Genomic DNA, 16,734 nt, shown 5'->3' with positions numbered 1-16,734 from the left:
CCACGTTATGGAATGCCCTCCCCGAAAACATCAGGGCCCTACGGGACCTGCCACAGTTCCACAGGGCCTGTAAGACTGAACTTTTCAAACTTGCCTTTAATGGTTAGGGGGAGGTGGCTATTACCTTCCGCATCGACAATCTCACTGAATTAATATAATGGGAAACAGAAGCTTGCAATCTCAGATTTTTAATATATATGGAAATGTTTTTATAGATCTAATTTTAATATGTTTGTAAACTGATAATGTTTTTAAACTGTTGTTAGCCATCCTGAGCCTGTTGGGGGAGGGCGGGATATAAATCTGATTGATAGATAGATAGATAGATAGATAGATAGATAGATAGATAGATAGATAGATAGATAGATAGATAGATAAATCAATTATTGTAAGCTATGTTGGATCATGAAGAAAGGTGGGGTATAAACATATTAATAAATAAACCCAAAACAGCATTCTTTCCTACCATCTAGACAGGGATTTTTTTTTGTAGCATGAACTCCTTTGCATATTAGGCCACACCCCCTTGATGTAGACAGTCTTACTGGAGCTTACAGTAGGCCCTGTACTAAGAGTCCTGTAAGGTCTTGCAGGATTGGCTACATTAGAGGTGCATGGCCTGATATGCAAAGGAGTTCCTGCTTTTAAAAAAGCCCTGCATCTAGACATGAAGCATTCATAGCTATAACACATTACCAGAATGTTGGTGAATTCTGCAGTTAATGTGGTGTATCAGAATAATTTTTTTGTATTGACATACTCAAAGAAGGGATATTGGCTGTTTATCTCATTACATATACTTAACCCATTTTCATTTTATGTATTCTTTTTTTCTAATGGCAAACTAGAATGATGTTTATAATGTACCGAATGATGTTAAAAAGTAAATTAGATGGACAAGAACATCACTAGGAAATACGTCCTTTTGTTTTACCTAGACTTGCAGCAACAGCAATTAACAGGCAACTTTTATTACCTTTTATTGCTATCACGATTAATGGTCTTCCAATTTATTGCACTATTTCACCATTTGATCCTAACTTTGTATCAGTTTACACTCTTAACTGACCGACTACATGTATTTCAGCCCACTGTACCCTATCCCCTCGTCTGAAGAAGTATGCATGCATACAAAAGCTTACATTCTGAATAAAACTTTGTTGATCTTAAAGGTGCAACCTAACTCCTACTCTGTGGTGAATTACTGTGACCATTTCCCCTACTTCTGTGTAGATCCACACAAATCATGATTCATTACTGTTGCCATAGCATTCTGTGTGGCCTTGTCCTGTTCTACAACTGGAAGAAGAGATTATGAGGCAGAGCTGGTTATAGTTTGAAGCCACAAAAGGCCTATCACCATCTCACATCCTCTTCCGTACAAGTGCATTCTGTCACACCATGCTTCTAAAATATGGGCAATCTTAGTTTTTTTTAATAGTTCATCACACAATCCCAATCATCAGCATACACTCTCAGAGCAATCTTTATTTTTTTTTAAAGGAAAGAATAGGATTGTCCTTATCGGTAAGAAATGTTCATTGATTGGTTCTCTGTGCTGTCATGCATAGGTACTGCTCAATCGCAGGCAAATCAAGAAAAATTCTGGAGCTTCTGAGAGCATAAAGCATTCCCCTCACTTCTTAATGATTTTTACTGTTCTTACATCATGCCAGAGTGATGTCATCAAGTGACATCACCAAGCAGGCGGGGGAAGCCAATGCTGGCGTCCAGCGCACCTTGCAAAGCGTGCGAGACCCTAGCCCCAGCCTTGCTCAGACTTCTTGATTTGCAGGAAGTCTGATTAGGGGTGGGGGGAGGGGATGCTTACATCCAGAGCGCCTTGCAAAGTGCGTGGGACACAAGCCCTGGCTCATGGGGCATGGGAGCTGATGCTTGTGTCCAGCGTACCTTGCAGGAAGCCTGATCGGGGGCGGGGGGAGGGGAGCTGACGCTTGCATCCAGCGCGCTTTGCAAGGCACGTGGGATGCAAGCCGTGGGCCCAGCTCATGGGGGGCACCCAGCGGCACCCCCAGGTGGGGTGGCATCCTAGGCAGCTCCCTACCCTGCCTACTCCCATGCATCAGCTCTGATTGCAATGTAATAACAGAAATAAAGTGCACACTTGTTTCATTCTGAAACCATCTTAAACACTTCTTGTCTTAGGAGTGAACTTTTTACAGAAAGAGCACCTTATAGTGTTATGTCCTTTGCTGAGAAGGCACAATGTACGATTGTTATGCCATGCCATCTTATCTACAAAGTGGGTGCATTTTTGAAGGGCATCTTTTGTGCTATTAGGAATAATACAAAGGCACCCAACTTCAAGATGAAGAAACGTAGAGCTCTCTAAAGAGAGGGAATAACTAATTATAACTTAATTTTTGTTTTGTAGGCAACAGATGCTTTGAGGAAATGTCTTCTCTCTGAGGTGGCCAAAAAAGACCTGAAGGAAAGAGGAGTGCTCCCTTCTCTCTCTGCTGAGGAGCTCCGGAAGTTTTTGGGGTAGGCCTATGTGTGCACAAAATCCATGTGAGACTGCACAGAGAGAACAACATTGAATTTGATGAATATTAGCTAACAAACAAACCACATGATGAGACATTCACAAGACTGGTTCATTTAAATCTCTACAGTACAGTGGAAAAAGTGGTCTTCCTAATATGCAAGTTTCATACACGACATGTTCTTCCATTTAAGTATTCTTCCAATCCAATAAAAATGCAAGTAGGCATATCAGATTCTTACTTTTAGCCTTTATGAAAATGTCTCATTTGGCGACAAGGTTGAATCTTATAGACAGGATCCATCTGGGGTTTCACTCAGCTTCCTGACAATATCATTACTGTTTAACTCTGATTTTTAAAATATCTCTTTATTTCCTTGCCAGGGATTTTTTTTAATGACTGCTTTCACTCAAGTCTGCAGTTGGACCATCTTTTCCATGAAATCAGCTGGGGCAAAGGAAGGGATAGAACTTACTTGTAGTTGTCATCTTCTACAAATTTTTGAAGCTCTTCAATGTACCGAACAGATTTTAAGTATTTTTGCACATGGGGTAGTGTTATAAGGTGATCTGTAGTAAAAAAAAAAAAAGTACATATAAGTATGGGAATAGTCAAGCAAAGCATCTCTTTCTTAGCTTCTTCCACATGTTTTCAACTTTCTCTTTGCACTCTCTGTGCTGAAATGTAACCTAAATCTTTGCCATCAAGGGCAGATAAATAATCACGGAATCTAATTTCACTGAGCACTGCACAGGCATGATGATCAGGATGAAATCATCCATCCACTGGAAATCACGGGAAGGTTCCAATGCAAATGTTATATATGCCTATTTGCATGGCCATCAATTGATAAAAGAGTATTGCCCATTTTTTCACACATGTTTACCAACTGTGGGAGAAGGGCTGAAAAGCAGTTTATGAGATATATGTGAATTCAATAAGGTTCTCATTAGGTATGAAACACAAGATGCTGTGATGCACATTTCTCCTGTGTGAATTTACAAGGAAAAATGAAGGGAACAGTCAGGAAGAAGAAAAACAAAGAATAGCTGGGGGAGGAGGATGGTGCTGGGATGCAGCAGTAGCACATACTTGTAACACCATAGCACAATTTTCGGTTGTAGTTATTTTAATATGGTAAGTTTTCAATGACAAAGGCAGGGAGTTAAAACACACATTGAAAAGAGTACATACAGAAAAAGGTAATGGATTTCTAGAAATCAAAGCAGCACAAAAGAATGCTACCGAACATCTGAAATGGACCTTGGCCATAAAAATTGAAACCATGATGGAGAAAAACCTCATATATAATGGATACAAGAATGCCTTCAAACTTAAATTGGTCTAGCAAAACAAACACATAAAATTTGTTTGCCTAATTTGGTATTAAAACTGAAATCTTACAAAAGTGGAAGATCAACTGTTTAGTAGTGTTGAACTCTCTGGTTTACATTAGCCCCTAAGGCCCCTCTTCATAGGAGGCAGACATCTGCTCTTAATTTACTATATTTAAAGTAATATTGGTAAAAAGGAAAATTACCAACCATAGCTACAGGAGACTTGCAAATCAGCAATTATTCGGAGGATATTGTTCATTTGATTGGATCTTTGTTCATTCTCCATGATGCTGCCTGAAGCAGGATATGCTGAATCAATGTAGATTAAATCCAATAGATAAATCCCTGCAATTAAAAGGGGAGAAGATTCAAGCAGATGCTTTAAAGAGTTACAAGCACATTAAGGAACGATAAACAGAATAGTCGGGAATCACTAGCAACCCACTAAAAACCATCTAATTAAAAAGCAAAACTAAGGTTCAGTTGTTATAAAGGAAAAAGTGTTATCTTTACTTTATCTATTTAATTGTACCCCAGTGGGGACCCAAAGCGCTCTATTCTCTTCCATTTTATCCTCACAACAGCCCTGTATGATAGTTGAGGCTGAGATTGTTTGACTATCCCAAACTCCCCCAGCAAGTTCCATGTTAGAGTAGAGATTCAAACGTGGGTCTCCCAAATCTTAGTTCAACACTCTAATCAATAACACCACAGTGCTCCCTGCTTGGCACAGAGCACTTTCTTCTCTCACTCACTGAAAGGTGGGCAGGCTCAGGATTCTGAGCATTAATATAATTTTCTATCATTTATTCTACTGGAATATTGTATTGTGTTTTCTGAGTAGACAATACTGACTTTGATGGACCGAGGTTCTGATTCAGTATAAGGCAGCTTCATGAAGCCCAATTCTACTCCAGTCATTTAACCATGGTTAAGAGATTGGCAAAGTAATAAGAATTAGTAGTGATGGTAGGTTTGCTTGTCCCCCCCAATGGCCTATCACCTCCAGAAAACAAATCCTGATTGGATTCTGCTTTCTGTCATCACAGTTTGATTCTTGGCACCCTCTCTCAGAATCACTCATTCTGAGAAATCTTATTCTTTGCAGATCTTTACTTGATGCAAAATGCAACTGTTAATGATGAGGCTGGCTTTTTTATGCTGAGGCTGGCTTTTTCTTTCTTCTGTGCTAGCAGAAACAGTTATTAAGTTCATGACTCTACAAGAAAAGCCATGGTTTTATAGAGAATGTAGTAGTCATATATGGATTATTTACTTGAAAAGGAACATCAAGCATGTTACTATTTTTACTGCAAAGGTTACCTAAAGGCCAGAATCAATACAAATAGAAAGCTGGGGATTATGTATTCTTGTGAGAGCTTGCAAAGGATAAATAAAATATTAAAGGACCAGGAAGCATGTCAATAAACTGAATTTAAGAATAAAAATCAGAATTGTACACTATGTGATTATATGCACACTTGTTGCCTTTTTCATCAGTATAGAACTGAGAGAAGAAACTAAAAGAGTAACAGGAAAATGCTGACTAGTTCATTTTTACTTGCTTTGTGTCTACATGCACAAGTTTATACTTGGTAATTCTGCTGATGCTGAGGTTAAGGGTTCTGCTTTTTAAAAGTTTCGTACAGTTTGTGCCATAATGTGAACATGTAATTCTCAAATGTTGAACATATATTGACCCAGAAAAAGCCAAGTCACATTTAGAGAGCCAGTTTGGTGTAGTGGTTAAGTGTGTGGACTCTTATCTGGGAGAACTGGGTCTGATTCCCCACTCCTCCACTTGCACCTGCTAGCATGGCCTTGGGTCAGCCATAGTCCTGGCAGAGGTTGTCCTTGAAAGGGCAGCTGCTGTGAGAGCCCTCTCCAGCCCCACCCACTTCACAGGGTGTCTGTTGTGGAGGAGGAAGGTAAAGGAGATTGTGAGCTGCTCTGAGACTCTTCGGAGTGGAGGGCGGGATATAAATCCAATATCTTCTTCATCTTCTTCTTCAATTTACACACGTTTACACACAACTAAGCATAATATGTTTAGGCCTCATATTAGAAAGATCCACAAAATACAAGACCCTGAAATTTGAAAGTCAGAACAATCCAGGTTCTTGTTAAGGATATGGATATGGGGTTTCTTAGACAGAGATTAGGGCCTCAAATCTCCACCCCACACACACATTGTACAAAGGAAAAATAAATTCACCTAGGAAATAGAATAGCAAGGAAAGGGTTCAAGATCATAATCAGCAACACATAAACATCAGTATAACTGTAATGGTGTTTCACTCGAAGACTCAAATGCTTGGTTAGGCAATACATGGAAGCAAAATAATCTGATGTACTGTACTTTCATTTTGTTACAGTTTTAATTGCAATAGTTCAAGGGGCATGGATATGAAGCCACATATGTTCAAAGACATGTCAAAGAGCCAGCTGTCAAAAACAGGGATGTAAGCAAATTCCACCCCCATGTCACTGAACAGGAAGCTGATGGAGAGTATACTACAACGCATTGTCAGACTCACTTTCATTCCAGGAGAAATTTAAAAACATTCTTTTCCAAAAGTATTTTGAAAATGATTGGTGACTGAGCACAGAAAATTATTTTTAATTTGTTCAAACATCTATATGTAGCATTGATTGGGATGTAGATTGTTCATAATAATTATAAATGACAATCCTTCTTCCACAGGTGGTAACAGTAATAACCCTTCTTACTACCTACAGAACAAAGAGTAGACCTCTCAGGTTAAAAGGGGAAAAAAATCTTTGTTTCCCTGTTCTAAATTGTAAAAAAGCACATAAAAACAGCATGAGAGCTTTCCACAGTATTTGTGGAAATGTCTATTTTTTAGGCCAAGCAAACTTTAAAAACCTTACTTTCATTTGGCCAAGATTTTTTCAGCACCCACCTAACTTGATTAAAAATATTTTTTTCTCTTACACTTCTGACTCCCCTGTGGGAGGAACCTACGCAACTTACTCGAGACTTACAATGCTGATGGAAACTAACTGCCTTTTTGTTTTTCATAATCTAGCAAAAAAGGAGGAATAAAGGCGGAAGTAGGTTTGAACTACTTCAGTAGCAAACATAAACCTGATGATGTTTTAATGTTACAAGGCTGGATTGTGAGGACTCCATCTAAAACAGAGCACAACTCTGATGGGTTATCCATCACAAAACCATTCAGGACTTCATTCAAATGTAAAGAGCGGTAGGAATCCTTATGGTTTGAGCTTTGCTTAGGAATCTTCAAATTATTTATTACATTATACCTTATAATAAATTGAGAAGTCTTGGATGGAGAAGTTTTAACATGCCTTTAGATGCACCTTAAGAAAAATTCTGTTGTAGCTTCTGTCTTCCACCTGCAATTTTCTAGAAGCAGGTGTAGGCAAAGATTCTTCTTGCATTAAAAGTTCCATAATATGTCCACTTTTCTTGACTAGACACTATGGAAGAAAGTATGAGAGACAACCATTTCCCAATTGTCCTGTTAAGTACAGGGAGTGTAGTGGGTAAGCACTGGAAGAAACTAGGAGGTTTTTTTGTAGAAAAAAGTCAGCAGGACCTCATTTGCATATTAGGCCACACCCCCTGACACCAAGCCAGCTGGAACTGTGTTTTTGTGCGTTCCTGCTCAAAAAAAGCCCTGGAAGAAACTGATGCCATTTTAGAGCCAGGATGAACACAAGAGAGGAGATATAAAAGGTGTTAGAAGTTGGCTGGACAAAACCAGGGCTTTTTTTGAGCAGGAACACAGTTTCGGCTGGCCTGGTGTCATGGGGTGTAACCTAATACGCAAATGAGTTCCTGCTGGGCTTGCTCTACAAAAGAAAGCCCTGGACAAAACTATAGGAACTGAGTCTGCAGGAGATGATATATAAAGTCAGGGAAAGTAGAAATCAGGCCATGAGTGAGCTAGAGAAGAGGTTAAGGCAGTACTTATGTGAGGGTCTGATCATGAGAGGTATCTGTTAAATAATTTGCAGTGCTGAATAAATGTTCACAAATCTAATTTGCCTAAAATAGATTAACATAAACAGTTAAACACCGCAATTTTAAGCAGAGTTGCACCCTTTTAAGTCAATTGAAGTAAATGGTCTTAGACCAGTATAACTTTGCTTGGGGATGGAAAGTGCCATCAACTCAAAGCTTATTTCTGGGGATCCCATAGGGTTTTCAAGGCAAGAGACCTTCAGAGGTAGTTTGTCATTGCCTGCCTCTGTGTCACAACTATGGTATTCTTTGTAGGTCCCCCATACAAACACTAGCTAGGGCCAACTGATTAGCTTCTGAGATCTGATGAGATCTAGCTTGCCTGTGCTATTCAGGTAAGGACTTTGCTTAGGACTGCAATATTAATGTTCTAGCAGTTCCCTGTGAACCACTGTGCTTTTAATGTAGTAGGCTTACCAAGACATATTAATTTGGCTGTTTGACAAAATGACAGCTACTGAGTGGTAAGGCAACTCTACAATCTAACTCTAGAAAAACAAAGCCTCAGCTGACTTTCTTAGCAGTTCCAAGTGACTAGTACATAGCAAGAATACAGGTCTGTTGTTATCTTATGGCACTGTCTGTAGTATAGCCAGGAGATCTTCTGAAAAGTAGCAATGGTTTCTAAAGGCATTGGAACAACTGTTTGCAACAGTGTTCATGCTGGTGTAATACCATAATAAATGATTTTGACTTCCCTTTCCACCTGATGGTGAAAGCCAACTGGCAGCCCCTGAGCTGGGCACGTTGCTGAGCAGTGAACACCTATTTCATCCAAAGAACTTCTCTGCTTCAAACTGAGCCCCATTTCTGCATCTTCAGTTGTACAAATTTCCCAGGCATGTATATTCTCCAGTCATACAAGTATGTCTACCACAACTAAGAGTTATTCTCCCAGCCCTATTTCCTGAGGTGCTACATAGTTTAGCCCTCAAATATGGCAAATACCAGAAGAAGCAAGGATCAACACCACCATACATACTCCTTATTTTCAAGAAGCAACTTATTTCCCTAGTATGTAGGAATCCTTATTGCATTTGTGATGCACATGGCATTCAGGGGGATAATTAGTGCTTTGTAGAAGCTTTTGGTTATGTGTTTTTGGCAGAAAACCTAGCCCTAGATAATCATCAGAGGTCCAGTTCTTGGTGATACAGGCTGTAGTTCTACATTTTGGGGCTTCTATGTCTTCAGTTACAGGTCCCTGTGCTGTATGGCATACCACTTCAGAAAAAGGTGAAGTTCAAAAGCAGTACTTAATGGAGTTCCTGATGAGGCTGTTCAAAACAAAATAATAAACTCCATTAGTTCACCTAGTTTTTTGAATCTGGACAATACTAACTAATCTCCATACCATCCTGGAGGATAAAGAGCTACATGTATGAAATGCTATTAACTTGGTGGAATGTCTAGAGGTTTGTTATTAACAAAGGGTTTTAGGTATCATAGTATAGGAGTATGTCTGTCAACATTGCCTGAGAGTCATATTGACTCCCTGGCAGTAAAAATGAAAGTAGGAAAATTGGTGTTTATGGTCAATAAATGTGTTTTTATGGTTGCTCATCTTCTGGTCTCAGACATTTCTATTCCAGCAAGGGTTGTCAACTTCAGCTTAGGAAATTCCTGGAGATTTGGAAGGGAACCCTGGGTAGGAAAGCACATCAACAGGGTATAATGTCACAGAGTTCATCTTCCAAAACTTCAATTTCTCCAGAGGAACTGTAATCTGGAGGTCAGCTGTAACCCTGGGAAATCTCCAGGCTCTGCATGGAGGTTAGTAACTCTAATTCCACCAGAAAAGAACATGAAAAGAAGAAATAATCCCAAGAAACAAACAATAAAGCATCTTTAAAGATAAATTAATAGGCTATATCATTAAGAAGAAAGCATCCAGCAAAGCAGAAAGAAAGGAAGTTCAGGTTACTTGTTGGAAGTCCAGGCTTAGCTCTGAATCATTTTATTGGTTTTCCATGACTATAGTCAGCTACTAAAGTTCTGAAAACTGCCTCCAACAAAATCTCAGCCAACAAATGGTACAAGAACTAAACTTTTGGTGGCTTCATCAAAGCACCACAAAATCCCACCTTTTCCAAATTGTCCAGAAAATGTTCCATACAGTTTCCTCTCTTGCCCTCCCCTTCTGCTTTGTATTTGCCATAAAAACAAAACTTTAGGGGTGGAAAGTTTTATACAACAGGCTATATTATATAATCTAAAGTTGAGATGTGTACTTCTGGTTCTGAAGTTTTGCCATGAGTTGTAACCAATTAACCATTATGGTATTATTTTATGGAGAACCTTAAAGCTTAAACTCTGCTTTGAGTTTTGGAGTGTGGTATTCTTTATTAAATCCTTACATATTTTGACATTTGTTCTGTAAAACAATGTTGTAAAATTCTGTCATTTATAGGGCCCCAAAATTCTTCATGCTATCCTTTCCACATATTTTGCAGATATCATGCAACTCATTCAAACTGACCTTACTTTTACTTACTTTCGCTACATATGTTTAAAATAATTATAGTTTCCAACTAATTTAAAGTTAAACATTTTCATTTAACACACTTGGCTTTCAAAGTTAAAATGCTCCTTATGGAACATAATATACTGACAACCATGTATCTGAACTAGAGGATTGGTGCACATGCAGAGGCAGCTGCTGTCAAAGGAAACTTTCAGAAAGCTTAAAACCAATATTGATGAAGTGTCATTACAGCTGCTAAATAGCCCTGGTCATTAGTATTCTTCCTGGGAAAAAATATTTAGTAATATGTAAAAGGTTAAAGTAGATTCACAGCACTATGTTATTTAGATGATGACTGCATCTAATTTTGAGATATCTGAACCAGCTGTTGGGCCCGTCTCTGGAATTCCCCTCTCTAAATACCAGAAAGTCCTGCATGGTCTTGCTGATGGGCATAAAACTTTTTTCAGGAGGCCTTTAGGTCTGGTTCATGTGAGTATGCTATTCTGCAATGGCTACTTTTATTACTAAGAGTCATGTTTTGGCCTTGGCCAATGTCAATGTCCAAGAATATCCAAGAAAAATGATCTTCCCACACTTTAGATGGTCAGAGATCAACCTGCCACAAAGGATGTCTGTTGGACCTGTCCCAAAAGACCAGAGGTGCTGCTCTGAGATCTCTTCAATTTTTTTCTTAGTATTCCAAAAGAAGAATATCTGCTCAGTCTTGGAACTAAAATGGCTGCACAAGTTCTTGCTGAAAAAGTGTTTCAGAATGGAAACGCTAATGTCAAAAGTGGTGGCTCTGGAATCACAGAACTTCATGGCCTTAACATACACTATGGAGACCGATCTCTATATCCCTATAGGACCCTCACACTGCAAATTTCTTTGTTTTGTTTATGACGATGTCCGTAGCCAATACAAATTGATACTGCTCAGCCTTACAGCTGCTCCCTTCATGAAAGTCCCAGTGACACATTTGAAGTCCTGTAACCTTAAGCTGCCCTGATTTGGATGGCCTTGGCAAGCTTGATCTTGTCAGATCTTGGAAAGATTCACCCACTGCTGGATAATCAGCCACATAACATCACTATATGCTATATATAAACAAAGAGGAACATGCACAGGATCTTGGCTAAGAGGAAAGATTCACCCACTGCTGGATAATCAGCCACATAACATCACTGAACACAAAGCATATAGTGGGCGTCTCAGATACATTGTGGAATTAGCTGAACAGGAAGGTCATCCAAAAGTTGTACAGAATCTTCATCACAAGCAGAGAACAGGGAGCTGAGAAGCTCTAATGCTCCATGGGTACCAGTACAGCACAGCAGCAATGGGACTTCCACATGGCAGGTTTATACACAGTTTCCCTGCAGTCCCCCAGAAGTGACCAACCTTCCCCTCCTCTACAGACTTGAAATAATTTAAAAAAAAACAACACTATGAAGCAACCAATACAAAAAGACTTTCTGCTCCATTCTAGAACATTATAAACCTCAATGCCCGTAAGTTAAAGAATCAGCATGCGCTTGCCATCATTTATCTCATATCCAATTACTCCTAAATTCTATTTATCTTTCTTTTTTTGTTGTTACATTCAGTGGGCTTATGACTGGTATCACTTATTTATGATATTTTTACCCTACTTTTCAGCCAAAAAGTAACCACAGAATGAGAATTAAAATATATAATAATTTAATGTTCTTGGAGAGGGAATTCTCAGCTGGCACCTCCTGCTCCAAAAGGACAGTCTGTAATTACAGAAAGACAAAGTCTCAGACAGATATCGATGTTTCTGGTTCTATCAGAGCCCAGTAATAAAAATACAACCAAAGACACAGAGCTGAAGAAGAGTAAAGACTGAAGAATCTCAATAAAAAGGTTGTAGGAGGAAGTTCAAAGAAAATTAAACATTTAAGAAGCAATTTTTGGACTGAAATATGAACCTGCAGTACACTCGTCTCCCTGTTTTTGTGATAAATTCAGACCACTGATCCACTAAATCCCAGTATCATCTCCTCTGAGCTATGACCCCCTCCCTCCGTCTGACTATACCTTTTTGCCCAGAAGAGTGATATTGCTAACATCTTCAAAGGACACTATACAAGTGTATCAATGTTTAAACAAACAAATAAAATATTCTGAGTGCTATAGTCTAGAGTGTGAGAAGTTTGGGTGCTAGATGGAATCTTTAAGGAACATATGCAGAACAAATGGTGCAAGAAGAAAAAAGGATGGAGAAGATTAGGAAATTGTAGTAATTGCACTGAGTGTTACAATGTGTGAAAGCCAGATGTAGGTATTCAACAAAGTTCTATAAATCGTATCTGAAACACATATGACTTAGGAGTCTGCAACTGGCATCCTTTGGGCCAAATCTGACTATTTCAGAGGTCTTGCCCATGTGAACTGTTGCCATCATAAAGATGAAAGAGGAGGAAGTGACACTTGTGACAACAGGTCTTGCTGGCAAGCCACATTGGAAACATGAAGGCTGGGCCTTTGCCTAACACCTTCCATGCACACTGGTAAAATTAGTTGTTGATATAACCAACTGAAGGAAAATATTATTTTTCTGAGTCCTTTATGACTTCACCCATGGCACAACACAAGAAAAGTAAATTCTGTTGTTTGGAAAATAACTTGTAACATATTGAACTTTCCATTTTTCCATTTTTTTGAGAGAGAGATAATGCATTTATGATTAAAAATACATTTTCCATGTTTTCTTGTCCTGCCTTGGAAAGAACACTCTACAATTTCAGAAATAAAGACAGTTGGCTCCCAAATTGGATTTGTGTGGTTTTATCACATAGATCTTTCTCAATTGATTCCAATAACTAAAAGAACAGGAACAGCAGTTGCAATACTCAAAGGTAAATTTCATTTCCTTATAGGAGACAGAAGCCATCATTAAATGTCCCATAAGTCAAAGAGTAAGAAAAATCTACATTTAGCAAAATTGGTAAGGTTTGCAAGGATCGCTGATAATAAACATACAAAAGACTGTATGGAAAATAAAAGCATGGGAGACTTTTTTTGGAAAACTTTGCTCAACTAAATATAACACAATATCTTTAATTTCCATTTTTTTTAAAAAAAAATGTAACAACACCATCTGGAAAAATGATCCCGCCCTCCCCCGGCAGATGAAATGTTTTCATAAGTTTGTTAGCATCCAACAAAATCTTTGGACTGCCATCTATAGCCATGAATTAGCTTATGGAAGTAAGAAATGGAATCTTGACAGAGATGCTAAATATTTGGAAATATATATATATATATATATATATATATATATATATATATATATATATATATATATATATATATATATATATATATATATATATATATATGTGTGTGTGTGTGTGTGTGTGTGTGTGTATATATATATATATGTGTGTGTGTGTGTGTGTGTGTGTGTATATATATATATGATGAATACTCCTTACTAAATATTTTTTGAAAGTATGTCCTGTTCATTTATAGAATTACATTGATTAAAACTGGCTTCCCAGAAGTCTATCCATACCTGCATTGTTTGGGTGAATCCACTCAAAGAAGTACATGGGATATTTGTTGAACTTTTATCCCACCCTTCTACATAAAGTATTTTAAAAGTTTGTTTCTCTTATTTATGTTCTACACATCTCTAATCATTTTTTTTAAAACCATGTAGTTAACTACTTTTCCTACCATGGTTTGCAATACTTATTTTTCTAGGAAAATTCTCTTACGTGGTTCTTTTTCTTTCTGGCTCCTTTTCCATGATTGCATATTTGTGTAAAATATGTTCATTCTCCTCCCACAAATCTGGAATTGCTTGTCTCCTTCCACTACAAAGAATAATAGAAGTAACAGCTGTTTTGTAAGCTAAATGGGCATCTTTGCTGATTACTAACACTTGTATTCTTTCACTCTTTACCCCAGCAGCACCTACATTATAGTATTAAAACAGCACACACACACAGAAAGGCTGGGAGCACCCATATGGTTCAAGGCAATCTGTTTAAACACAAAACCTATAGATGCTTGTTGTCAAACCAACTAGCCTGATGGATTTCACTATAAAGAGAGATTGTTTTAAAAATCCTGCTGGCCCAATGTGCACTGCAGAAGAGAGGAGGGTAAAAAAAAAAAACCCTAGTTGTGTCTGCTTACTTTTTTAAATTCAAAAATATTTAGGGCAGTCGCTGCGCTCTGCTGAGAAAGTGCTTTCCAAAGGCCACTTTGAATTTATTTTCATTTTCTTCTCCTCTCTACAGTATTATGGAATGCTGGGACAGCAACAGAATGAATTCTAGACTTTTTTAGAAGGTTTGTATTATTTTAAGGAAGTCTTGCCCTGCTGCTCTTACTACCGAAATGAGCATTAATTTTCTTATACCAATTCAATATTTCAGAGACTGCTGAGTGACCCTGGGCTTGTCACTTTCTCAGTTTGAACCTACCACAGGGTTGTTGTGAGATAAAATGGGAATGGGGATTTACTATGGCATCCTGAGCTTGTTGAAGGAAGGGCATTAAGAAAAAGATGATGAAGAGAACAAATGGCAGCATATACTATTTTGGGATAGAGCGTGGTTGGCTTGAAAATTCTATGGTTCTTAGTCCAATTCACATTTGTACCCCAGTCTTCCCCAAAGGAAGCTGGGGCACTGTAGAGAGCACTTATCCCATTTTATCCTCACATAAAACCCTGTGAAGGACAGTGATGGGTTTAAGATCACACAGGAAGATTCAAGTTTGAGGGTGTTAACGACACAAAATGCCTGACACATGTTGGGTCGTGGGTGTATGACTGGACCTGCAGATAAATGCACAATCTGGTTGAGGACAGCAATGGGACAGGCATTTGGTTGAGGACAGTGTACAGTTTGATACTCTCACACTCTCCCCCAACACCTGGAACCCCCCCCCCCCCGGAGGCTCAGAAATGTATCTCTTCACTATCCTGTAACAGGGACTTTTTATCTGGACTTGGTTTTTAATGAAGTTTTTAAATGTAAATTATCTAATGTATACACACAGGGTGGCTTACAACAAGATAGATGATGATAGATAGGCAAGCAAGCAGGCAGACATAGTTGACTGTTCAAACAGTACATGCTACTGGTGTAGAAGCTTGTCTGTTCATTTAGATTTTTGTAGCTGAATTATCTTGGCAACTTGCTGCTGTTTTGTTTCAGAGGTGACATTTCTAATTAAATGCACTTCAGAACAAGCAACATACTGCAGCCTAACAGTGCCATAAAACTACAGGGTTTCAAGTATCAACTAAGATTATTACTGGGGGTGTGCATTTGGCATAAACTGAGCTTTAAAAATACAGAAAAATACCTTAAAACAAGGTGGTGGAGGAGGAAGAGACTGGATGTATATCCTGCCCTTCACTATCTAAAGGAGTCTCAGAGCGGCTTAACATCCCCTTTCCCTCCCCAAAACAGAACACTCTGTGAGGTAGGTGGAGTTGAATTTAAGCTGAGTACAGAGAATCTTATCAGCTATAAGTATAGCTGAGCCTGAATAAAGCTGATTTTTTTGGCTTTTGCTAAAATATATTCTGATATACTGAATGGCTGGTGGGCTTCTCTTGCAGCTCTTAAACCAAGCTGTAAGAGGAGCCAGACCAGGATCTGCTGGGGCAGCAGGAGCTAAGAGCTCCACATAGTCTCAGCTGCAGTTGGCTCCTCTTGCAGCTTAGTTTAAAGCTGCAAGAGAGGATCAGTTGCAAACTGCGGTAAGAGGAGGTGAGAGCTCTGCACTGCCTTGGCTGGGGCTGGCTCTTGCAGATTGGTTGAGCTGCAAGAGAAGCCAGCCCAGGATTGGTTGTGGTGGTGAGAGGTGAGAGTTCCATGCCATCCCAGCTTGATCCTCTCTTGACTGCCCGCTACATGCAGATCCTGGAGACAGCTTCTCCTGTGTAGTCTAAACCACAGTGCAGCAGAAGTCAAGCCAACCCCAGCGTTAGGCTGGATTTTCTCAATTGGTATTTTTCTTCTTTGGTCTATTGACCAAATTTTTGGGGAGGGGGGATTTCTGAAAAATCCCGAATCCTAACACCGTACTGGTATTGGGATCCAGGAGTTTTTGGAAATGCCAAAATTGCTTCGGGTCAAGAGCCAAAAAATAAGATTTAATTTTTTGCAAACCCCAAGTTACTTACTGCCTTTTACTCCTTCCCAGTCCAGACTGGGCAGAGCAGGAATCAATACTTAACCTGCTTCAACTGAATTAAAATTTAGTAGTCAATTGAAAGGAAAAGTACAGAGAAAACAGAACCAGGAAGCAAGTGAATCCAAAGGTTCCTACCTACCTCCGCAGACAACTATGCAGAAAAACAGAATCATACCAACTGTGAGAGACAGCAATGCACCCATTGCCATGTTAGAACATGGTAAG

General features: G+C 38.9%; 1 protein-coding gene across 1 annotated transcript in view; it reads right to left on the bottom strand.

Moving 5' to 3' along the window:
* The window catches only part of RALGPS1 (Ral GEF with PH domain and SH3 binding motif 1), a 311,729-nt gene that overhangs the window by 83,476 nt on the left and 211,519 nt on the right, over positions 1 to 16,734 (bottom strand). Inside the window, exons 11-12 of the mRNA XM_060251609.1 lie at positions 4,052 to 4,189; positions 2,983 to 3,076 (exon numbers count right to left, since the gene is read on the bottom strand). Of these exons, the coding sequence (XP_060107592.1) occupies positions 2,983 to 3,076; positions 4,052 to 4,189 (232 nt within the window). The remainder of the gene's footprint in view (positions 1 to 2,982; positions 3,077 to 4,051; positions 4,190 to 16,734) is intronic.

Source organism: Heteronotia binoei, chromosome 12 (genome assembly GCF_032191835.1).
Source record: "Heteronotia binoei isolate CCM8104 ecotype False Entrance Well chromosome 12, APGP_CSIRO_Hbin_v1, whole genome shotgun sequence".
Taxonomy (NCBI): domain Eukaryota; kingdom Metazoa; phylum Chordata; class Lepidosauria; order Squamata; family Gekkonidae; genus Heteronotia; species Heteronotia binoei.
This window is presented reverse-complemented; position numbering and strand designations above follow the sequence as displayed.